Here is a 25466-nt window from a genome sequence, read left to right as displayed (position 1 = left end):
ACTTTCAAGGGTATTGATAGCTGATAAGTCAATATATACCATCGTCCATTTCAAGCACGATGCTATTGACTACAAAGTTTGTGAAATAACTTTGTCGGGAGTTAACTAAGTTATTCTGTGGCTACACGTTGCTGCCTCGCTTATGTGCATTGCGCTGGCTGCTTTCGCTGTCATGCCTTCAGTACTATCTCATGCTAATGTCAGCCTCACGCCTCAGCTTAGTGGCTAATTAAACCCATCCAGCTACGGAGCTCTGCATCTTGTACATGCTGTTGCAAAGTGCGGTGCACACCAGTGTCCAGGCTAGTAAATAGGGGTGTGTTTGCCCTGCTACAACATTGGTTAGCCGCTTGTCAATGTCCAGTCACGTGGTATCACACGGACGGCCATGTTTCCGAAACACAAACAACAAGAAGAGCAGCGACTAGGAGCCAGCAGACACATACTGATACGCAGCTGCGACCGTTGGAGGAGAGGGAAAAATAATAAATAAAATACAGAGCGCGACTTTCTGAAAGTACGATTCTGTCGAATGAATACGTTTACAGTGTTTAAAGAGACCAATGCATTCGATATATTGGCTGTAGACACACCGTGCAGACAACCAGTCTGGTAGCTATAAACAGTGAAGGTAAGCCGTGGTTCCTCTTTGCAGCTTGTCTTTTAGCTAGCTGGCTAACGTGAGCTAACATGCTAGCCCCAGCTCTCGTAGCTCGAATTGGTTTCGGATGTATCAGTCGCGAGAAGGGCATTTGCACCAAGTTGTTTCACTGCTAAATGGCTGTTGTTTCTGTCGCTGTGTTTGTTTTGTTTACATCGCGTCAGAGCTAGCTTAACACCGACAGCGGAGTGGAGGTGGTCGTCCGCACATTGGCGGAGCAGGCCGGGGAGTCTGATCTCCACACTCCGCCCCCCTCCGCCATCATATCTGGTGTCATTTGAACCTACAAGCGAAGGCCTTTACGAGCAACGCATACCTTGTGCTAGGTTAGGTAGCGAGCTAGCTAACCCATCTCTGTTATGCAACAGAAATATGATATCGTGGGGCAAATTCTGTTGTTACGATTGATTTATCTACATTTCCACACATATCGATCTGCTGTAATTAGCTTGAAACACGAACAATGTATACGCTAGCGTAGCTCGCAACCACTGACGCTAGCTAATGTCAACTGGAGCTATTTTGTCTATACGTTAGCCATCTTTACGACCAAACAATTTAAGCCTGGTTCAGTTTGTTAAAGTTTTTAAGATTGGTCGACATTAAACTCGAGCTTTAGCATAGCTTTACAGTTTGCATCCCCGCAGCTTGAAGTCGTTATCCCGCCACGTTTTGAAGAGCAGAATATTAGCAAATATTCAAACGCGCAGAAGATTTAATATTGTGCAAGCAGCGTTATTGCTCTGTGACCTTGCTTCAGTTTTTATCATCGCAAAGTTAGTACTACACACTACACAGCTCGATACAAATAGCTGCAATCGGATTAAAGACGATAAAATTGACGTCCCCTGTTCGATCGTGTTCTTCCGTTATTGATTGATATTTAATGATCACACTGATTTATGTAGTATTCGATGATCGGTGCCACAACTGAATCATAAGGTTAATTGTTTTTTCGATTTGCTGCCTTTAAACTGATAAATCATAGCACCATGCACGTGTTGAAAGCCACAGTGCTCACTAAACCACACAACTTTACTTTTGAGTATGATCAGTATACACAGTTAAAAATACTGGTGTAAAATAATACTTACATATTCTTGAGACATTCACAATCAGTAGCTTTAAGGAGTTAAGGAGGTCTGATGGCATTTCTCCCAAGTTAAACATGACGGTTGTGTGTTGTGTTTTGTCACTTTAGTTACTGCAGATCTTGAAATACCTTCAGTTCACACACTCACAAGGCTTCAACTTCATCTCCAGCCCAAAATAAGAATTAATAACTTATACCAACGCTACATCCAGGTGTAAATTGGCCCTGTCATCATCAGATGTTCCAATTATCCGTTGTCATAAACATCTGTGTGCTGGAGTATGAATCACTATGTTACTTAATGTCCTTCGAGGAGGAAGACTGTTAAAGTACTCATGTATTGAATTCCCTGTAATAACAGTGTTGACCAATGGCAATGAGGCATAATAAGTTGCAGAAGCTCCAACGGCACAGACTCCCCCCAGCTTCATTCACAACAACTTTCCGAAACACATTTTGTTGTTAATTTAGATGTGATTTTACAACGATTTAGTGAAAATAGTGACCCAAACGGTGATACCAGTTAGTGCCACACCTTAAACAACACGTCAGAAGCTTTTTTTTTTTACCTACTTCTTACAACATATCAAAGGAATTTCCAATTGAGTAAACAGCGATAAAATTACAGGGATAAAAACGTGAATCACTATAATAATGTCACAATTACTGTCGAGGCACTTCATAAGAACCCTGTGATATGGGCAAATAGTGTCTCAATATTTTCTGGCAGTCTTCAGTGTTGACATTTGATGCTATTTTTAAGCAGGCACCGCTGTGTTACTTGTGAGTCATCCGAATTACACATTTGTTAAAGATCCATTCAGGGTTCTTTTGAATAGCCATTTATCATATGCAGGAGTCGAATGCCTCCTCTTTGAAAGTTATTAGCAAGCCTGTTCCCTAAACTTTACAAAGCCGAATCAGATAAAAAATGATACTTATCTGGCGTGGAAGAGCTAGGGGCTTGTACCAGCTGCAGGGAGGTGAAACTGACTTGGAGATTGGAAAGTTGTGTAATTCTTAAAGATAGACACACCTGGTCAGCGTTAACTACTTATTGATATTTGTGTGTCTTAAAATTGAAATGGCAGGTATTATTTGTATCAGTTAAAATTAAAATCATGCAGTTAAACTTTGTTTCACCAGGGAACAACACAGTACTTAGGATATACCAAAAACTTTTACAACTATTTTTAACAAATAAAACAATAACTATTTTGTCAGCGTTCATATACTAAAGATTCTAAGAGGCTCTGACTGTGTAGATCAATTCCTCTATTGATACCTGCATACCTGAAACCCAATCAAGATATCTCATCACATTGACTCAAAAATTGTCCAATATGTAGCAATTAAGAGAACTGGTCATTTTCAACATTGCAAACAGTGGGATATTAAATGGATTGATGCCTCCATTTAAACAATATCTCTGACTGCTAACAGTTTTCTATCTTCTCACATTGTATATCACCGTGTCACCCAACCATTACCAATGGATTGCTTTATCAGCTTGCAGGATGATTGTCATTGGTCACAACTGTTAAAATCTGCTGGGGATGTATTATTGGAGTCACCGGAATTGATGGTCCCCTGATTACTGTCTAAACATAATCCATGGGACAAAGACACTAAAGTTCAAATTCATGTGCACATATTTTTAGTTTGCTAGTTGTGTGGTTCAGTTATGGTCTTCTTTTGGATTTATGGTGTCACATTGTTGTTCATAAAGTTATGTCACGTGCAGCAGAAAAGAACCCTACTGATGCCTTGCTCGATAAAAGCTAGTCAGGGTAGTAATTTGAATTTACTATACCATTTTTTTCTTGTTGTCTCTTGTCATTTGGACTTGCCGACAAAGCCCAACAACGTAGACCAGATTGTAAAAATCCATTTTAAAAAAGGAAACAGACACACACACAAGACGGTGCATTGTTGGTGTTTGAAGGACATGTGTTCATTCACCTAGTTTGAGATGGTGGTTGCTCAAATGCATTGTGAAAACAAAGAATCGTCATGATTGTAAAAAGTAGCAAAATAAGGTCAAAGCTCAAATAACCACAGTTACATTCATAAACATTGGTATAACCTGTGAATAATAGTAACTGCCAGTCCCAGTTGTACATTCGCAGCTATTATTTTTTAGTTAAATTGAGTTGGCTTACTCCTGTATCATGAGGATAACGGGGGGAAAAAGTTGTTCACGGTGTCTACATGTTCATACCGTAGAGACAAACTATGTATGAGCATTAACAGTTGAAATTTAGCGGCCTGGCTGTTGGTTTAGTTGCCATGACATTTTTTTCTTAGGAACTATCCCTAACCAGCTGCATGGTTTTAGAAGCAGCTGGTTCACAACATCACTAAAATAGACTCGTTTAGATTACTGGATGGAAAATCTCGAAGGAGCAGCAACACTAGGCCACGATTGAGCACTTAGCTACATATAGTTTGCTGTTTCATTATTTGAGAAGGGATACCAGAGTGTTTTTCTCTCGGCTCAGTGTGCTGTAACGGATTGATCAAATTGGGCCGGTACCTTTCAGCGTGTCCGAGGCTCGGTGCTAAAATGAGTGTGTCATGGCAGCACTACGGAAAATCAAATTACGCTTCCTTTCCTATCACAATATAGGCAGACTGCCAAGCTGTGAGAATGCGTCTCACCGGCAGCTAATTTCTTAAGTGTGCACTTCTAACATTATTCTTTTCGTCCTTTAATCATTGGATTTCTCTCTCTCTCTCTGTCAAACTATGCTTTATTTCCAGTGGTGCAAAGGGAGGAGGACAGGAAATAAAGGAGTTACCTGGAGGGTCTCCGTCAATCCACATTTCAGTTGGAGCGAGAGAAAAAGGCACGGAGGGAGAGAGAGTGAAAGGAGAAGAGGAGTGCGAGTCGCGTCTGCTCTTGGCAGCTGTTCCAGCAGCCTGTTTCATTGTTTGGCTGTTATTTCGTTCCTGCGTTACCTTTTTGATGAATCAGTTCGTATTTTTAACTTCAATGTGAGATATAACTGCTGTAAAAAACAAAAAAAAAAAGAAAACCTTATTACTAGCAAGAGTGTTTTATTTTGTTCCATTGTTAATTTCCAAGGTTCTTTTTGTTTCTTTTTTTATGTTTAACAACCTTTTTCGGCTGTGAGTAGCAGGAGCTTCCATTCTCCAAACTATTGTCGAACCCCCTTCCTTACCTAGTTAGGACCTGATAACCTGGTATTCCTCAAGCACCTGAAACTGGCAGCTATTCTCTTTGTGTCTGTGTGTTTGGGGAGCTCTGTGACCACAGCTTAAGCACCACTCAGCCTTCTAGTCACCTAAGCCTAACTAAAGCAAGCCAGCTCTAGCCTGGTCCAGCCCAGTCCAGCCTGCTCCGATCATCTGGACAGGGTAAGGCAGTTTGGAGCATGCTTATTCCTTTGCTCATTCAAGTTGTGGGTTTTTTTCCCCTGCAGAAAATAAAAATATTCTTTTTTTTTCCCACAGATACTCAGTTCTGTGTGGACGTGAGGAATATGACTGCTGAGACTCTTAACTTCGGCCCAGAATGGTAATGATCTGACTTCTTTACATTATTTCAACATGTTTTTAGAGCTGCAATAAATACATAAACATTACAATATAAGTTTATCCTGAACAAAATGAATGTGATTGCTCTCATGAAGATAAGATAGATTTTTTACCAACAATGCAATCACTGTTATCAAGACGTTATTAAGTGATCTGCGTTCCATAGTTTGAACCCAGTCAAGGTTTACTTTCCATGCTTATTCTGGAGCTTATGACCTTGATCAACTAGTCTTCGTCAGCTGATACTTTACTCAGTCATGGAACCGTAGATGTTCAACCTTAAACATTTTTCTGGGCATTTTTAGGAATTTTATTTTTAGGCCGCTCGAATGGAATCATGGCTTAAAGACACAATATGTAGTTTCTGCCTCGAGGGCTCCCTCAGTCAAAACAATAAAAAAAAAAAAAAAGTATTTTGGTGATGTCGTAAAGTTGCATGGGATCATGGTAGTTGCTGTCTTCTCTAGCAAACAGCCACCATTGCCGCTGAAAATCTATCTGATGTGACTTAGGCAGAAATGTTCAGGGATGAGGTAATGTTTTTAAGTTTCATTCACATCACGTTCGCCGACTTCCTTCCTCACTCTCGGACGCATCATCTGATCCGTTTCCTTGAATAAAATGACAGATTTCTCCAGGCTTAAACCTTGTTTGAACATTTGGGATACTGCAAGTGCACAACTAAACAAAATACAACAAATGTCCAGTTGTTTTTAGACATTTTATTGCAGAAATGTTTCATATCTTTAAATCTATCAGTGGCCATTGACTTTTCTGGTAATTTGCATTCATTATGAGATTATTTTATGTGTAAAATGGACATTTTGCTGGTGGCACCAAAGAAAAGGTCAAGGGGTTTATTTAAAAACTTGTAAATTGCAATATGTGTCATCATGGAAATCTGGCCTTCATTTTTGGAGACACCTTCATGGACCAAATGAGGAATCATCCTCTGGGATTGTCTGTACTAGATTTCATGGCATAATGGCCCTTGCTGAGATTTGAGCTGAAACAGTTATTCGGCTGGACAATATAGTTGTAAAGTTGCATCGTCGCATTGCAACATCGCTCTCTTGCATTGAATTGTAGGCAAACATATGGCTAAGGTTACTTTTATATGTTGGGAGATATGGCGGGAGGAGGCAGCGAGTGATTTACAAAAAGGTGTCCAGTATTTTTATTTTTATTTTTATTTCAAAGCGAACATGTGGGGACCTTTCAGATTTTATCTACCTCTACCTACCTCTACCTGTAATACAATGGTAATACAACAAATCGAAGAACTTAATGTTTTGTTTATGTAATGAGGGTGGTCTCGTACTGTAAATACTGGTACTGAAAAGATGCAGTTGTTACATTGTACTGTTGAAGTCTGATTTTTAAAAAGACTTTCCTAATGAAATGGTAGTTCACATTTATATGACTGCTTGTATTGATTGATGAAAAAGTAGCCACAGGCAGTAATATAGAGAAGTGAGGATGTGATACATCGAGATGCTTTTAGAATCGTGCATTCAAATCATTGACCCGTGAGTCCCAGTCCAATAACAAGTCATACCTCTAATATGAACTGAACATCTTTAGTTTTGGACTCTAAGTTGTCACTGCGTCAGAATTGTGATTTTTCCCTTTTCCCTGCCGTTCTATGAACGCAGCCATTAACAGAGAAAAGACGTGCAGATTAACCAATGATAAAAAATTGTTAGTTGCACATTTTGCTCTGCACTAAGGTGAATGTCCCGCCACCAAGAGGGAAGAAATATGAAGCAGTAAATCATTGTAACTATCCACATGGGTTCAGTTGTTTTGTTCACTCAAATGAATGATTTTGGGGCTCTCAGTCTTTTTCATCTCGTAATAACTAACTGTGGCCAAATGAAGTCAAAATGTAGGTATTGTCACAGCAGTTTCCTGTCCATCTCTGCCTGCCTCTGCTGTTTCTCCTCCTCCTCTTCAGTGTATGTTTGTGTAGCGATTAATGGATTGGGGGCGTAGTCTCCAGTTTGGTAGCACTCCATCTCTAACGGCCTGTGACTGCTGTGTGCATTCCTGGTGCAACGCCAGCCTCGCAGAATATTTCTCTCTTTACACATCTGCAGCTGCTTTCCTCTCGGTGGCCCTTCTAGTCCTCTTTCATCCTCGTAGCCTTTTTAATATAGCTACTATGTAACAGCCAGTACATGTGCTCACCACATACAGCTGTCTGGCCAGCATGTCTCTTAATGCCCGTTAGCGTCACAAAATGATTTCGACCATTTGAGGTTTATTTGGCAGTTCAGACGGCAAGTATGCTGTTAGTCACTGTGGGAGAATCCAAAGTGAAAACCTTTTGCCTCACAGATTTATGTTACCAGTTTTAGGCCAAGGGTTGCACCATAACAAGACTCAGACAAAGGATTGTGATTGTATGGATTTAAGTGTGTGGAAGATCGTTTAGATTTCATGCTTTGTCATGTCAGGGAGGAAAGCTACATTATGCTAAGGTAAATACAAGCGAAGTGGATACAATTATGCAAAAATATTTCTTAGTACCCCACCCACTGGCATGTTTCCCCAGCTCTCCTCTTGTTATGCATATTAGTCGCCGCTCCACTTATTTTTTTTAGCCCCTTTGATATGCCACATGCTACCAACTGGCCTTTTTATGATGCCTTCCTCTACCTCTTACACCCCACACTCTCCTCTACACCTCTCTGAGTTGCATATGGTTTTGATGTGGGGCTGTGAGTCAATGACACACTTTGTAGAGGCATGTGAATGGAGCCATTGTTAAACAGCAGGCCTTGGAATCCGGCCTGCTAGTAATAGCTTTTTAAAATGAAATCCTGAGATTGGAAAGCTAATATATCATCTGTGTTGAGCCAAGTGTATTCAGGGGGACCTGCGTAGGAGGGTGGTTGATTTGTTACAGAACATTTAGTAAATTCCTTTTTCCATGCTGCAAGATGGATGCTGTTAGATATTTGTCTCCGATTCCGAGATAAAGGAGCTCTCTCACGACAAACTTTCTTTATTCCAACACTGAGATGTCTTATGCTCTGTTTGAGATTCATACAAGAAATACCGACGTTAAATGATGCGGTACCCTAATTCTTAATGATTCCTGTGTTCTTCCTCGCTCAGGCTCCGTGCACTGTCCAGTGGGGGGAGTGTGACGTCCCCCCCTCCTTCCCCCGCCATGCCAAAGTACAAGCTGGCCGAGTACCGCTACGGCCGAGAGGAGATGTTAGCACTTTATATCAAAGACAACAAGGTTGGTGGGAAAACTCCAAATTATCTTGAATTTCGATTTACTTTCCTGTCTGTTTGTAGGTCATTTGTTTTTTGAAGCCATGCTTTTATCCTGCTGGTGTAAGTGTCCACTGTTGTTGTTTTAGGTCCCAGAGGACATGCAGGATAAGGAGTTTGCTGCTATTCTGCAAGATGAGCCCATGCAGCCACTGGCACTGGTGCCTCTCACTGAGGAGGAGCAGGTCCGCCTTACAACTCACCCACTCACGAAAACACTGATATCTGGAATTGTTGAACTGTTTCAGCTCATCATGTGATATGTCAACGTGATAGGACCTCAGTCCCAAAGCAAGCGGTTCTGTTGGTTGACAAACGTGGCTGTGAGCTCACATTCCTAACATTCCCCCCTTTTTGCTCTTTCCATTCGCTCTCTCTCCCTCCGCAGAGGAACTTCTCCATGTCTGTGAACAGTGTGGCGGTGCTGAGGCTCATGGGAAAAGGGGTGGGTGGGGCCGCCCCAGCTGGAGTGGTCCGAGGACGAGGGGCCACACGAGGTGGTCGAGGTAATAACCAAAGAAAAAAAAACCTCCCAGACTCACAGAAAAATGGCAACAAATAAAGTACGGCCTTGATTCAGCCTAAGTGCACTCATGATAAATCCACAACCACTTGAGAGAAAAAACTAACATGAGTCCAACAGCAACAGAAGTGCTGCCTAAAACCCTTGGCTGAAACTATAATGGCTGTTATCCAATGAAAGTAAAGCAGTTTATTCAAGCCAGCCACTGAAGTGTTTATTTCCTCTTTTTCTTCCACCATCTTGATGCAGCACACTTCCTCTTGGCCTGTCCAAATAGCCCCCCTTTTGTCCAGCCCCACCTGTCCTAAACCACTGGGGCTTATGAACTCACCTTGCGCACACACAGCACTATGCGCATATGAGTGGCCAATGTAAACACTAGCCGTCCGGTTCTGGACAGCCAAGGAAACAACTTGGAAGAATGATTCTGTGTGGGTTTCATCATTTGTGTGCAGTTGCTGATGTGTGTGGCTAATTAAATAGGAGTAGACATTTTTGTTAGGTTATGACAAAAATATGATTATAATACCGAATATCAACACATCCGTCTGTGTGTGTGTATAATCAGGACGAGGTCGTGGTGAAGGTGGATTCTACCAAAGAAGTATTGAAGAAGCAGAGGTGGGTTTCGGCCGCAGCGTCCGAGAGATACATCGCAGCCAGAGCTGGGATGACCGGTAAGAAAAACCCACTGCACACTACCTGAAGGTCAAGTAGACAAGTGCTCCACAGCATAGTAAAGGCGTTTTGCTGTTGAGACAGAGGCTGTCATCCACTGCAATAAACTTAATAATCCACTCTGGTATTTTTGTTGCTCTCGTGGGATGATTTATTTTTTGCTGGCATCTTCTCTTGTCTGTCTGACTGCACTCAAGTTTCTTTTGGTCTTATTTCTTCAGTAGTTTTTCCTTTTTTGTGTGTGTGTGTATAGGTATCTGTGGTGGTGAGATGCCAGTTTTGAGCGGACATTCTTCCCTATGATAAAAAAGTAGTTGATGTTTTGGGCTTTTTTTCCCTCTGTTTATCACTTAACTGATATGAATTTCTCTCAATTTCCCTCCTTTTCTCAGGGGCGAGCGTCGTTTTGAGAAGCCGCTGCGGCGGGAGGTGGGGCGTCCTGGCTTTGAAGAGTCTGCAGGTCCCGGGGGTCCAGGGAGGAAGGAGTACACAAGGGCTGACAGCGATAACTGGCGCACCCTCCGGGAGGAGCAGGACGAGGAAGAAGGGGAGCCAGGCAGCAGCTGGAGACTTACTGGACCCCGCAGGGATGGTATGATAAAAACGAGCAACTATGTATTTACTGTTGGGCTACCTTAAACACTTGTTTGTGTTTTAAATGAAAGATAGCTGAGAAAAGGCAAAGGGCTCATAATTTGTTTTCCTTTTTAAAATGCAAACACATTTTATGTTTTATTCAGTATGGAGGTAGTGTTGCTGTAGACTCAGTTTAGCTGCAATTAAGAATAAACTGGTGGTATCAGGTGTTTAACAGTCAGTTTGCTGCAAATGTTAGGGCAGTTGCTGTGTTGATTCACTGAAAAACACATTAACATTAAGCACATTTTGTGAAATTGAAATTCTGTTTTCTCATAATATACTTTTTCTTGTCAGTGAGGGGTTCATGAGTCACAATTACATGGCCACTTTGTACTGAACATCTTTAAACCACATATGGCCAGAGTTTATTTTTTTTACTCAAGCTAACATCAGACCTGGAGCACATCTGCTAATGTTCATACAGATTAGTGTAATTATTTACTGTGGTACCTGTGGTTAATACAGGCCAATAAACCTCAGGCCTACACTATACACATTAGTACAACTAACTTTAACAGTGGGTGCAGTGACATCTAGTGGCAGTGGAGTAATTTGCACTAGACACTCTGTTTTTAGCTGAAACAGAGCTGTACAGTTTCTGAGGACGCCAGGTTAAGGGTCCACCTGACACTTTTTCCTGACAACACACTGAACCTACTCAGTTTCTTTGATATTTGTGGGACACCTCTGATCTTAGGCTGTGGCAGTATTTTCACTGTTGATCCATTTCTTTCAGATGGTGGTCCTCGCTCAGCAGGCTGGCGGGACCATGCCGCTCCAGGTGAGAGTCGTCGGAGGAAGTTTGATTTCGACTTTCCGCACTCGGATGGTCATGGCGGTGGCCGCCGGCGCGCAGGCAGTGACGGACTTGAGGATGACAGGGACGGCCTGCCCGAGTGGTGTACAGATGAGGAGGATGGGGAGATGGGCACTTTTGACTCCTCTGGAGCTTTCATGCCTATGAAGGTGTGTTTCGCTCTGTCTTTATTGCTATTCACGATGTTCGACTCTGTTCTTGTTTAAGTCTTTATGTGAAAACGGTGTTGAAAACCAAGTCTTTGATGTATTATGACTGTATGATATATCTTTAATTAGCCCCCATGAATGTCCATGAGCATTTGTTACACTGATTTGTTGTTCATTTCCTCTATTTCTTCTCATTTTCCTCTATCAGAAGGGTGGCAAGGAGACAATCCTGGAGGAGGAGTTTGAGTTTAAGGGGATAGAAGAGGAAGAAGAGGAGGAGAGCTTCATTGACATGGAGAGGAACAGTGCTGAAGGAGACAAAGAAAAGGGTGAGGAAAGACTTAATATTATTAATCTTTTAATAAGATTGCAGTTACCACTTTATGAAAAGCAGTTCTTAAAGCGAAATAATGAAATGGACTACAATATAAGAGCCTTTTGTGTCTTGAATTTGCAAAACAGCAACTTGTTTGCACTTTGTTCATTTTTTTCCACATTAATCACTGGCCCATTCATCACCTGTTATTGTGGCATCCTACTTAATCATTAGTTTCCTTCCACTCCTTTCTTCACAGAGAGTAAAGAAACTGGCTCTGCTGTAGGAGATGGTGAGACAAAGCCAGCATCACCCTCTTCTTCTCCTCCAATCCACTGTACCCCTCCATTTGTGGAGCCTCGGCCCAGCAACGCTGGACTAGTGGTGGACAACCCTCAGCTGAACAACAGCCACCCTGTCAAGGCCAGCAGCACACCCATTGAAGGTAAACCTTACTTATGGCTTTTTTTTGTGGTACCATCAACAGATGGATAGACTCACCTGAGCAGCAGTATTGTATATCTGTTTGTTTATTTATTTAGGTGATTTGTGTTTTTACTGAGCCCATCATATTGTAAAGAGACTCAATTATTGAACTCATCATATTAACTATGTTGTATTGCAAAAAGTGTAAAACAGGACTGCATGATGTGGACAAACTACAAAGAGTTTGAGAATAAATATGATACAGATTTATGCTTGCTGTTTCAGTCTCTGTCTGTAGTATGTACCCCTAAGTATCAATATGACTTGTTTGCTGGAAAATTAATTTTGAATTTGTGTCAAACTTTGTGTCCCCAGCACTAAAGCAAACAGTACTATATGTGGTTGTTGTAAAGAGTTAACTTTCAAACCATCACCATCCAAACATTTGGTTATTCCTGTTTCTTTACTGAATTACAAAATTGTGACAGTCTTGTCCTGGCTCTGCAACTTTAGAGCTTTTGGCTTCTTGTGTTCAGCCAGGCTCTCTCAGTCTTAGGACAGTGAGTGGGTGGGAGGGAAATTCAGCCATGTTGATATTTTGGTTTGATACACAATATGTTTACCCAGTCATTTAATATCTTGTTTACTGAACCTGCTATTCCTGCTGTATTAGATACAGAGCCAGTAGGTGGCTCTACCACCTCCCCCCAGCATTCGACTTCATCTTCCCATAAATAGACATACTAAAAATAGGGCCCATTGTTTTACTAATGTTTCTTCTTCTTGTTTTTGTGTCAGATGTGGCTCCAGTAGGGGGCTCCAAGACCCAGCTGAGCCCAAGCGTCGTTGCCTCCTCCAGTCTGCCTCCCCCACCCCCTTCCTCTGCTGCTCCTCTCCTCCCTCCATCTGGAGGAGACACCGAGGATGATGAGGGCATGAAGCACCTGCAGCAGGTAGGAACAACGGGAGGCACACTTCAAGCAGCTGTCGCAGAAATATTAAATAATTGTAACGGCAAACACATTTTAACTGTGCGTGTATGTGTGTGTAGGAGGCAGAGAAGATGGTGGCATCACTGCAGGACACTTCTTTGGAGGAGGAGTGTTTCACCCAGGCTCTGCAGCAGCAGCAGGAGAGCAGGAACACAGCAGCTGCTCTGCCGCTGTCACATGAGGCTGCGATGAAGTGGTTCTACAAGGACCCACAGGGAGAGATCCAGGGTACACACACACACACACACACACACTGTGGCATTTAATTTACTGGTACACTCATACATGCCAGCATAGAGTATTGATTCAAGAATATTGCTACTGTCTGAGCTCATTTAAGTGATTGTGAACTCATCTCTCTCTCCCTCTCCATCCTACCCACCACCAGGCCCTTTCACCACAGTGGAGATGTGCGAGTGGTTCCAGGCTGGCTATTTCACCATGACCCTGCTGGTGAAGCGGGGCTGCGACGAAGGCTTTCAACCCCTGGGGGACGTCATCAAGATGTGGGGGCGTGTCCCCTTTGCCCCAGGGCCCTCCCCGCCCCCCCTGCTGGTGAGACAGCCACCACCAACGCAGCGCCCGCAGCCCACCCGGGGGCCCGCCGGGACTGTGAGTCAGAGCTCAGCCAACGTAGAGGATGGGGAAGGGAGGATGCAGAGGAGAGGGAAGATTGATAGACAGGTCACGGTAAAAGACCAACAATTAATTCCAATTCAGTTTAACATGACGGGCTCCATTTTAAAAGTTTCTGAAACAACCCCTCACTTGATTTTAAGACACACAACTTTATGTTGTCATTTTGATTGTGTTCCTACAGGAAGTAGGAAAGAGAGATCCATATTCAAATCATAGTTAAAAACAAAACAAATGCAGTAAAAGTTAGTGGTTGTATGTTAGCTTCAGATTTGTGAAGCAGAACAGGCCAAGTTCCATACCACCATTAAATGATGTAATGAAGCACTACACATATATACGTACAGTACATGCATACAGTACACACTCTAGATACAGATAATACCTATATTGCCAGTTTGTAACATATCTTTGTGTACTGAAAACACCCAGACTAGTTTGTAGAGCACAGCCTGTGTTTACAAAGAATGGACAAATCTCTCATGGCTGCATGTAAATATGCAACTGTAAAAAATTGCCACAATTCTTTCATAGACTAGCCCACTATGTATGAAAGCCTGTGATTTGGCATCTTGAGATTGAGGAGTCATTGTTTTGACTGCTGACTGCTCTCCTCTTACAGGGAAACCTGGACCAGGAGCGCCTGAAAAAGCAACAGGAGCTGGCAGCCGCAGCAGCTCTGTATCAGCAGCTCCAACAGCAGCAGCTATTCCAGCTCATTAACAGGTCGGCCTGTTGGAGATAAAGAATTCACCCTTCATGTCTCGACTTGTGTACATTAATTATGTTTCGTGTCCTGGTTTCTGGCATTTTACATCAGAGGAGATTTGATTTTAAATTTCAGTGTTGCTTCTTGTGGTCCAGGTGCAGTGAGCAGGGTATGATAAGCAGATCGATGTCAGTGCCAGATACAGGGTCCATGTGGGACATGCATACCTCAGCTTCACAGCCGTCAGGTATGTTTAAGACTATAACTGGTTTAGCATGTGCGCACAGCGTCAACACATGAATGCTCGACATAATGATGCTGAATTAACCCCCTTTTTTATTTCCGTCCAGGCGGTGAAGCCAGTCTTTGGGACATAACAATGAATCCTTCTACTCAGGGTCCAACTCTCGAACAGCTTCAAAAGGTGGGTACAGTTGAGATTTTCAGCCTTAGAGGACAAATTCACCATTTACATTTTTTGATTTATACAGTCGGTCATATCAGTTTTATTGTCTCTCATTGTCTTTTATTAGCAAAGCATTAGCAGCACTGCTGGCAGGCACAGTTAATGGATGGGGTGAAATGCGAAGCCAAGATTGAGTAAAAGTTTGACTCCTGATGTTTTCCCTTCAGCTCCAGCAGGAGAGGCGAGACGCTGAACTCAGGGCGAAGCGTGAGGAGGAGGAGCAGCGTAAGAGGAGGGAGGAGAAGAGGAGGCAACAGGAGGAGCAGAAGAGGAGGGAGGAGGAAGAGCTCTTCAGACGCAAGCAGGTGAGATGAAGGAAGGAGATATTTTTGCATTTGCCTTTCCCCTGTCTGTTGCCTTGGGCTACAAACATTTTAGACTTTTTATTTATTTATTTTTTCTCTTCAGATTTTGTTTAAGGAAGTGTTTAACCTTTCATGTTAAAGGCTTGCATCACTTTAACTGAAATATTATCAACACAATGTGTTTTACTTTTGAGTAAACACATGCTTAGTGTCATTAAATTAAAGATCATAGTTGGTTGTCATCGTGTTGACCTCTGTCATGTCTTCCTGTAGTGTCGTCAGCAGCAGGAACTGATCATGAAATTGCTGCAGCAGGCCCCTCAGCAGCAGGGTCCTGGGGCAGGTGGCTCAGGCTGGAGCGGGGCTCCCTCCTCTGGGCTCGCCAAAGCAGGAAAGCCCCCGGCTCTTGCTCTGCTGGAAATGCAGCAGGAGGCAGAGAGGCTCCTGAAGCAGCAGCAGCAACAGAGAGCCCAGCAGAGAGAACGCGTGAGTGTCAGCAGCTTAAATTACATGTTTCTAAGGTTTCATACCAAATGTCACTGCAGAAAATGGAAATGGAAAATTACATGTCATTTGTCATAATGATTTCTCAATCCTTTTCCAGCACTCCGGCATGTCAATGGGGAGCTCCTCCATGGGAGGGCAGTGGGTGGATGGTGTTGGTATGTGGGGCGGTCCTGGAGGTATGGAGGGTAAGGGTGGCAGTGGAGGCTCCTCAGGCAGCATGGGCATGTGGGACGAGGCTGTGAAGAACCAGGCCGGCCTGCGTGGCAACAGCAACAACAACATGGGCTTGAAGAACAGTCGCAGCAGTCCTTCACTCAGGTACTTAGGACCAGACCAAATTAAGAAAAATGAAAATGTATGCATTTTAAATACTGTATCTTCACCCATTACCCCCCTTTTTTTACACCCACTGTGGCAGATGGCATTGTAATATTAATCTATACGTGTATGTCTTTCAGCTGATTAATATTTATCTAATATGCATTGAACCCTATGTGTCCTCTGCAGTGATCAGTACATGATGCGTCGTAAACGGACTGATGAGGAGGAGAAGCTGCTGAAGCTGCTGCAGGGCATGAAGCCTCAGGACGGCTTCACCACCTGGTGTGAACAGATGCTGCACGCTCTCAACACCTCTGCCAACAACTCATCCTCCTCTCTGGATGGTAGGCTGCTCAGCTTTTACGTATTTAGCAACGTCAATGCTGAGACAGATTCACCCTCAGCTTAAAAAGTTGATTGTGATTTTCTTGTCTATTGTCTTAAAATGCAACACATTTTAGTATTTGTGTACTTGAAAGTAAATTAATCTCAGCAACCCCTTCCCGTAATTTAAGCACAGCTAATCATTTAAACTGTGCATCTTTTATTTAGTTGCCACGATTGTGGCATATCTGAAGGAGGTGGAGTCTCCCTATGCAGTGCTGGACTTCATCCGGTGCTACCTAGGGGACACAGTGGAAGCCAAAGAGTTCGCCAAACAGTTTCTGGAGCGACGTGCCAAACAGAAAGCCAACCAACAGAGGCAGCAGCAGGTAGGCACAAGCTAAAATGTCTTGTGAGTTCAGCACAGCATATGTCAAAAACATAACCTGTTGGATATGCCCTCATCAGCTCAGGATCAGAAACAAGTAAAGGAAAACAGTAACTTACTGCCTGAAACTCTGACATAGACTTCCCTGCTTTGTGTGGAAAAGGAACGGTAATTATGTCCCCTGATGTCTACTTTTCAGAGCATAGTCGGCCCTCACATCAGGGTGTTAAACTTTTTTCCGTATACAGGAAGCTTAATTGTAGTTTTTAACTTTTGTTATATTTTCAATAGCTGCTTAATTATTGTAAGATGCCAGATTTAATTGGAGATAAAAAAAAAAGTTGTAGTTTCCTCAGACCTCTTTAGTTCAAGTGAAAGTTTCATTATTAGTTTGCATCTGTCAATGGAAAAAGTTGAGGGTTTTCTCAGTATTGAATGTAACAACTAAGGTTGATTCACACATTTTTGCCTGTGCCTGTGTTTGATGTAACATTAGATCTGTATAATTTAATTGAGGAATACATTTCTTATTCATTGCCTGAACATGTTTGGTGTGTTAGCAAATGTGTCAGAGACTATTTTCTAAAGTGCACCATTTAGGAAAGGAGACCATATAATTGAAGTAAAAAGATTCACTTTAAAAACATAACAGAGTAGAACAAACCATTACTAAGGTAATCTAAGTGATGTATGTGGAATACATTTAAATGTCAAAACAGGAAAGCGGCTCATATTATATTGCCTCTTAATAAAGAGATAACCAAGGAGTATACGCATCACTGTGAATATGAAGGTCAGATTGTAACATACCTTGATAAATGTTCAAAAACTGTGTTGGGGCAAAAAATATCTGTGAGAGAAAGCTTTGGAGTGACCATTTTAAATTTCTCTTTTCCTCTTTGTGTCTCAGTTATCAAAGGATGTGTCTGGATTGAACATGAACTTCCCTCTGCAGGTAAATATAGACATGCCTCTGTACACCTGCAAACAGTGATGAAGTTGAGTTGTTGGAGGCGACAACAGCCATCCAATTTCTTTATAAACTTACGATAACATCACGTCACATAACTAGTGTAGGGTTGAGTGTGATTTTAAGGTTCCTCCCACCTTTATTTTTGCATTATAAATTCATTTATTTTTTTATTTATTTTTTAACTGTCAACTGGTTGCTGAATATCAAACCTGGGATGACAACTTGAAATATCTTAACTGAAGTCTCCAAATTGTACATCATCCATGGGGACACAACGCCCTTAGAGTGGGAGAACTCAAATGCACATATGGCAACAAAACAACATGACGATCTTGAGTGCATGACTCAAATTTAAATAAGCAATCAGGTGTTTTGAAAACAAAGCAGTAGAGGGCATTTATGTCTTAATAAAAATAACTCTCATGAAGACTCTTCTGGATAGAAATGTTTGATACAAGTGGATTAGATTTATGTTTTATTTTAACATAGCTGATTAGAACTGGAAATGTCCAGACATTTATGATTGTCTTCATTTTTCTTTCCTTATCTTTTTTCTTAGGACTCAATGCGAGGTATGAATCCAAGCACCCTGCAGTCCATGTTTCAAGCCAACCACATGGGCAAGGCTGGTCTCTATGACAACCAGGGGGGGAAGATGAAGAAGAAACAGCCCATGATGCTGCACTCTGACCCCAGCATCCTAGGTACGTGACCTGCCTAACAGCATTCAATATTTCCTCCCTTTGACTTTCATCTATCTGTAAATGCTCTAAAGCTTAAATCTAGCTTTAAATACAGTTAACTCTGATAAGCATTGTGATTACAAAAAACACTACCTGTGTAACAAAAACACCAGCAACACACTTCTACATCAAAGTTAGGGTTGATATACAAAACAAAAGATCCTAGAATGGAAATTCATTTCCTGGAATCAAACGGAGCTGAACAAAAAGCAACAGAGGAAGAAGAGCAGCCTTCTGAAGCAACAGCAGAACGTATTGCATCATTTGGTGACTTGTTTGCACCCTCTCCAGGTGGTGAGTAGGATGTGCTCATAGGGTGGGCTTATGTCTGAAGTTTATTTACGTGCCCGTGAGCTGTTGGGTGCAAACACTGAGATGAGATATGGCTCGCTCTTGAAGTAGATAAACAGGTGGCCAAACAAATGTGATGTAGGTAAAAATGGGTAATGTAATCTGTGATATCGATGCAGCCTCATTATTCTGTTTATACACAAAAAAAAAACGGCAGATGGAGAATAGGTTATTCACACACTGAATTTCACAAGCTCTCCAAGATTTGATCGATTATAGAACCCTGCCGTTTCTAAAATCTTTTTGTTTCTTTGTGCTGGTGGAAATACTGAATCAGTGCTCGGGAGCTTGTGAAGTTCAGTGTGTACACTTCCAATTGTTTTCTGCTGTGTAACACTCATTTTGCTCTATGTATGTTACCTACTTGTCCTTACTTTTTCTACTTTCAATTATTAAATCACAGCAAATAACAGCAAAAATTTAAGAATGGGGGCTTGTTATGAATTATTTCTGGCTTGTCACTTTGCCCCCTGCCTACACTGTCTAAGCCAGCTCTTCTAACTCCCCCATGTCCTGTCCTCCTCTGATCTGACTCTGCTCTCTCCGTGTCTTCTCTCTGCCCTCATTGCCCTCCCTCCTCCTCCCTGCAGGGTACTCATTCCACAATGCGGGCGAGTGTCTGAGCCTGAATGAGATGGAGATGGTGGAGGATTACTGATGTGACGCAGCGCAGCAGCAATAGCTACCTGAGGCCTTCTGTCTTTTAATCAGACAAACCTGATGACGAATGTGCACTGCTGGGGGAACCAGGGGGGTGGGGGTTGGAAGGGAGCGAGCGTGAGGGGAGGTGCAGGGTGGAGGCGCCTGGATCTGCGCCTCCTACTCTTTCCTCCCCTCTGGCAAGAGAAAAAGGGCTCCCTGCTGCACCAGTTGATCACTTGAGCAGGGGAGAGGGGGGTGAGTAGGGGTGAGGTTAAAAGGAAGATGGGTATCCTCTGGCACTCAAAAGATTAAGCACCTTATACTGAACTAATGCACTTTATTGAGATGGGATTTGAATAGGTTTTTTTTTCATTTTTTTTTTCATGTGTGTGTGCGCGTGTGTGTGGGAATCAGTGTGCATACACGGTATGTGTACATACACATTATCTGTGTGCATGTGCACCGGAACTGGAAGGGGGGGGCGGTGAAACAGTTGGTGGGGTGAATGGTCGAGGTTTTCAAAGTCAGGGGGACCTTTAGTTGAAACCTTATCAGAGAGCAAATCCTTTCTCGAAAGACAAACACTGTTGATATTTCTCTTGTTTAGCATTTTTTTTACGTTTATATAAAAAGTAAAGCTATTGAAAAATGGATTATAAAAAAACTTGAAGATTTGCACTTGCCTAAAAAAGAAATGACAAAAACAACAAAAAAATCAAACAAATGGGGTTAGTTATAGAAGTGAATATTTTTGTGAATGTGTATGAATGACTGCGAGCGTGACTGATGTGTGGTGGTTGGTTTGTGTCAGTAATATACCAGTCTGCACAATGTTTTTTTTTTTCTTTCTTTTGTTGCTTACCAAGACGTATGAAACATAAGAGGCCATTTTTGTCTTTTTTGTTCAAATGGTAATTTTGTATTCTCATGTTTAGAGAGTGAGTGAGTGCGTGTGTGTGTGTGTGTGTTTGTTTCCCTTCTCCAAACAGGGACGTGATCTGTATGTTTTTGAGAGTGAATGAATGAGAGAGAAAGAGAGAGAGAGAGGGCAATTGCACAACACATCCTTTCTCTCACCAGCTCTTCATCCCCAGATAGACGAAATAGAAATGCATACATTTGTAAATGTTAGCTTTGCTCTCATCACATGATGACCACCACTAGTTTATTTCCCTTAGCTTCTCCACATGGGGAGCTGTCTCTAGACCTGTGAGGACTAGCAGACAGGGCAAATCATGAGGGACATTACTGTGTGTGCATCAGAATGAGACTGTGTGTGTGTGTGTGTGTGTGTGTGTGTGTGTGTGTGTGTGTGTATGTATGTATGTGTGTGCGTGTGTTTTCAGTGCGCATGTTCATTTACTGTTCATAGAAATGAGTTAAGACTACAGGTACTCATTTTGAATACATGTGCTTTTTTGTATGTGTATGAATGCACATTTGTGCCTAAGAACTTCGATAGGGTGCGTGGCCATTGAGACATTAACTCTTTTTTGAGAGCGAGTGTGATGTGCGTCAGTGCTCAGCACAGTGTATGTAAAGTATGTAAGTTTATATCGTAAATATTTCTAGTTGAGTCTAGGGGTGATCCATCGGAAGGTTAGTCCAGTCTGTTTTCCTGGGGTGTGATCACGTTGCCTTTTGTCAGCTCTCGAACTTGTGAATGAAAGGTGTCGAGTTTCTGACTCTGAAAAAAAAATACAGCATCTTAATGTGCAAGTGCACAGAACGGTGCATGAAATGTTAGCATATTGTGTTACTTATTCGTCGTTGCAATTTGATAATGACGAGTTTTCTTTTTTAATGAAAAATATATATGAATATATACATTATATACAAAGTTTAAAAAGTATTTGGACTAAGATGATGAGCACTTGGGGCTGCTATTTTTGTTGTGTGTTTTAATTTTTTTTCCTTAATTTGTTTTTCATTTTTGTTTCATTATCGCCATGTGAAGTGTGTGTATTATTTCTTTCTTAAGAAAATATTGAATGTATTCCAAAAAAATGACAAGAAACCCGTGCTGATACCAGATATTATTTTTTTTTTTCCTCAGAAGATTTCAAAAATGGAAACAAAATACAAAAAAGCTTCAAAGAGTTTAGCGAGGACTTTTTTTTACTTACACAGTGGAGAAGAAAAAAAAAAAACTCGGGATGGATACAGTTGAACACACTGCCTCTACAATCCTGGTCGTACAAATAGTGACTAAGAATTAAAAGAAAGGACTCTTTCTATTCCATACTGGAGCTTTGGTTGTTTACAAACCACATGGATATCTGTGGGTGCAGTTTTTTGTTTTTATTTTTGTTTTTATTTTTTTGTTCCCACATAAGACGGGTGGGGTTTGCAAGTGCGCTTCTGCCATATGGACATTGAGTGGTGTTGGTTTCGAGGAAAAGTTGCAGGCATCACAACATGGACAAGATCCTCTAACTGGACCGTTGTATGTTGTCGTGGATCCTGAGACTTGATCAACCATGGAGCGGAGGCGTGAAATTCAAGGATGGGCTCTCTTTTGTGGAGGACGGAGTGCAGGGCTGCAGAAGCCTAGAGGGAACTGAGAGGGGCAATATGAGTACACCTGGCTAGTGCACTTGTCTTCACCTCCACCCTCATGAGCACTCACACCCTGCCCTCACCAACTCACCTATGCACTTTTGTTCATTCAAGCTGTGAGGTACCATTTTGGGGATGGGAGCACAATTACAACAGGAGGATTGCTACGACTTTGACAAAGTCACTGAAAAGAAATTCCCAAACTGAAATAAGAGACTCGAGAAGCATGTCTTCTCCCACCTCCTGTATATAACCATATTTTTGTATTACCTTTCAGAGTAGAAAGAAATTTGCAAATGGATGAAGGAAAATTCATGAGACATATGGAGTGAATGTTCTTCAAGAAAACCAATCTTTTTTGAATATAGTTTGAGATAGACTCGCTGTGAGTTTCCCTTAGTTTGCCAGTAACCCTGAAGTAATCGGGGATGGAAGGGAAACCCACATGGACTGAGGTGTTGGACACTTGGCTCCAAGACTGACTGATAGTTACTTATCAAGATGGATGTTGCAGTCGCTACAAAGAGCCCCACCAAGAGTGTTTGATCAACATGCACAGTAAAAGAGGCAGACGAAGGTTTGAAGAGCTGTCGGCAAGGATGCTTCCACTTCATCTCCCAACCTGATGACTGCCTTGAGAGCTGTAAAATGACTGCAGGAGGAATAATCCTTGGCATTGGTAAGATATTCTTTTGCCACTCTATACTAATGACTTAATTTGATCAGTTTACTCCTGTTTAATCTGCGGTACTTTGTTTCAAACAGGATTGTTTGGACAGTGGGGTGATCTTGTGCTATTTGTTTCTGTCTTCTCACAGGAGTCTGGCTGTGCTTTATTTGCTGCCCTCTGTAAGGAGGATCTAATCTACAGCCACCCCATGAACCAGTAAACCCTAAACGTGTCCTTTTTGAACTTAAACCCTAAGAAACTTTTCTGTCTTGACCTCGGACTGGGCAGGCCATTGGCATTATCAGTTGGACAGTTACCAGATGAAGTTACAGGTTTATCGACCGTGGATCCCATCTGTGTTGGAAGTGTTTGGTTTGGGATCTGATCAGGCGCTTTCCAGCGAGGAAGAGGATATGGAAGCACGTATTGCCCAGATGTCATCGCCCACCTCGGCCTGAAACTCTCAGGTGGCTGCATGGAGGTCTTCTAACCAGCGGGTCGGAAGACCTGCTCCTGCCCAGACGTCAGAGACTCGGAGCTGGGTTGGGTTCCGGCGGACGTGGCTGGATTACATCTAAGCCATCAGAAATCCCTGCAACTGTGGAACTGGATGAACTGAAAGAATTGTACAAAAAAGACTTTGAAACATGACAAACACAAACACGTAGCTACATGTCACATAGAGTCCAAAGGAGTTGCACACACACTACATGCACACCTACAGCAAGAGCAAAGTATACTCAGTTACATTGACTCTCCTCTGGAACCACATCTGCACACACCAGGGCTACATTAATATCAAATCACACACACACACACACGCATACACAAGCATCAATGCTCATCAGTATAAATGTTGAGCTCTGTAAATAATGTAAAAGTTTGTGTTTTTGATTTTTCTCTCATAGTGGGTTTTGCTTTATTTCTCTGTTCAACATGCCTTAAATTGTATAGTTCAGTCCTGAACGGCTAACTGAAAATGTTCTCTAAATGATGAATTTAAGTTGGAAACCACCTCGTTGACTTGTCCTCCTGAAGTCAAAGAAAGAAAGGAGCTTTCTATATGACAGTTTTCTGTTAGTAAGCAGAACTGTCTGTTCTGTATTGACCTAAACATGTACCACCATAAAAGTTACTAGTTAGCTACAGAATAGAGCAGCAAGCTGTCTTTGATTAATCTGATTTTGCTGGTGGTTGGCTTTTGTTGCCCTTTTGGTTTCCTTAAAATGAAGAGTGGATTTGTTCAGATTTCCTGTTTAGATTATTGCTGAAGGTGCAGGCTTCATAAAGGGCTCAAGTCTGTACTGTCTGGAGCTGAGCTGACTGGGTGGGTTACACAGGATTGGAATAAAGAGCACAGACTTGCTGCTGTGCCATAACTATTGTTGGAAATACTGCTTGAGCTAAAACTGAACCAGAGTGACGGGGTCCAATTTACACACAGGTCAGGGCTTTTTGGTTAATTTTTTTTTACACTCCACGGGGGTTTGGTTTTGGAAGCTACTAGGTACTTTTTACAGTTTTGAGATGTCAAATCAGGCTTGTATTAGAAGCATGTCTGAAGAGCAAGCTTGCATGATTTGTGATATTTGTGGGTTTTGACACTAAACCTTGAGGAGGGCCATATTGGCCTAGATTGCCTTTGCCTTGTCTGTGCACCTGTTAGTACCGCTGACCATCTCTGATGGCACTGAATGGGTGAGGAATAGTCAGTTGCGCATAATCTGAAAGGAAATTTCATGTGCCGAAGATTTGGAAAGTGTCTTGTTCCATGTGTGTAAATCTACATTGGATTTGAGAGATTAATGCTTTTATTCAACTAGTAGTTGTTTCGTAGCTCGATGACTAAATGATATGCAGTTTTTAATCCAAATGGCAACTGATATTCATTGAATACCTTCAGCTTACACTTGTCATACATGTGTACATTGTGTTTAGCTGAGGTATGGTGGATAGTTACCTGGTATAGCTAACTGTGTAAGCTGAAGTAGTCAGTGTGTCATAACTGTTGAATCTATACTGAATTCATGATAAAATGGTTACTAAGTTTAATGTTGTTGTAATCAGTTGCCAAAACAAAGAAATTGACTTTAACCATATGAGTACACTATCAAGTCTCTTATGTGTGATTGACTTTAAAAAATACCTATGTTTGAAAGTTTTTAAAAGCCGATATTGTGTGCAGTCAGTCTGTCTTAAAGGATTAAACCGAAGTTGTTTGCAGTTTACTTTCACTGCACTACACATGCTTTTATGATTAGATAAACTACAAAATTGCGTTGGCAAAAAGCCCTGGCTGTTCGGTTGCAGCCTCGGTAAAGATCCTGTCACGGCCTGTCTGCTCGGCGGTATGAAGTTGATCGTCTGGTTTATCTTGGCTCCGGTAAATGTAGTTCCAACAATAGTGACCTAAAAGATACAGTGAAAGTTATATTCCAGTCAGCTCAGCTCCTTTTGCTTAATGAGTCATTGAATGTTGTTAAAATAACAGCATACATGTAATGAAACCGTTTTGGAAAAGAACAACTGAAAGATGTGTAAATAGTTTGGCTTTTGTTTGTTTGAAGAACAAAATAAATACTAAATAAAATAGCATTTAGCAGTGACTGACTGAGTGTTTTATTACTAATTTGTATTATCAGTGAAGTGGATCTGTGTGTGAGTGTTGGAGTTGAAGGGAGTGAACACCATCGATGAGAGCAGCACCGCTGTGCTGACATGTATGAGGA

General features: G+C 41.9%; 1 protein-coding gene across 3 annotated transcripts; it reads left to right on the top strand.

The window, feature by feature from the left end:
- Window positions 1-325: 325 nt before the first annotated feature.
- gigyf1a (GRB10 interacting GYF protein 1a) lies at window positions 326-25343 on the top strand. 3 transcript variants are annotated; one of them, XM_084343537.1, is made up of 26 exons: window positions 326-631; window positions 4518-5135; window positions 5232-5295; window positions 8439-8568; window positions 8693-8788; window positions 8992-9109; window positions 9695-9803; window positions 10197-10396; window positions 11180-11409; window positions 11618-11738; window positions 11985-12170; window positions 12950-13104; window positions 13203-13371; window positions 13532-13755; window positions 14402-14505; window positions 14644-14735; window positions 14839-14912; window positions 15122-15259; window positions 15533-15745; window positions 15864-16084; window positions 16274-16431; window positions 16640-16800; window positions 17710-17754; window positions 18332-18476; window positions 19457-22746; window positions 22886-25343. In XM_084343537.1, the coding sequence occupies exons 3-25, from the start codon at window positions 5261-5263 to the stop codon at window positions 19522-19524; spliced, it is 3192 nt and encodes a 1063-aa protein (XP_084199663.1). In that variant the 5' UTR covers window positions 326-631; window positions 4518-5135; window positions 5232-5260; the 3' UTR covers window positions 19525-22746; window positions 22886-25343. The 3 variants fall into 3 exon arrangements, with proteins under 3 accessions (XP_084199663.1, XP_084199662.1, XP_084199664.1); XM_084343536.1 differs by having other exon boundaries at window positions 13532-13833; XM_084343538.1 differs by having other exon boundaries at window positions 327-631; window positions 13532-13698.
- The last annotated feature ends 123 nt before the right edge of the window (window positions 25344-25466 follow it).

The sequence above is a fragment of the Pagrus pagrus genome (genome assembly GCF_965226575.1).
Source record: "Pagrus pagrus genome assembly, chromosome: 22".
Taxonomy (NCBI): domain Eukaryota; kingdom Metazoa; phylum Chordata; class Actinopteri; order Spariformes; family Sparidae; genus Pagrus; species Pagrus pagrus.
Note: the sequence above shows the minus strand (reverse complement) of the source record. Positions and strands in the feature narration are given on the sequence as shown.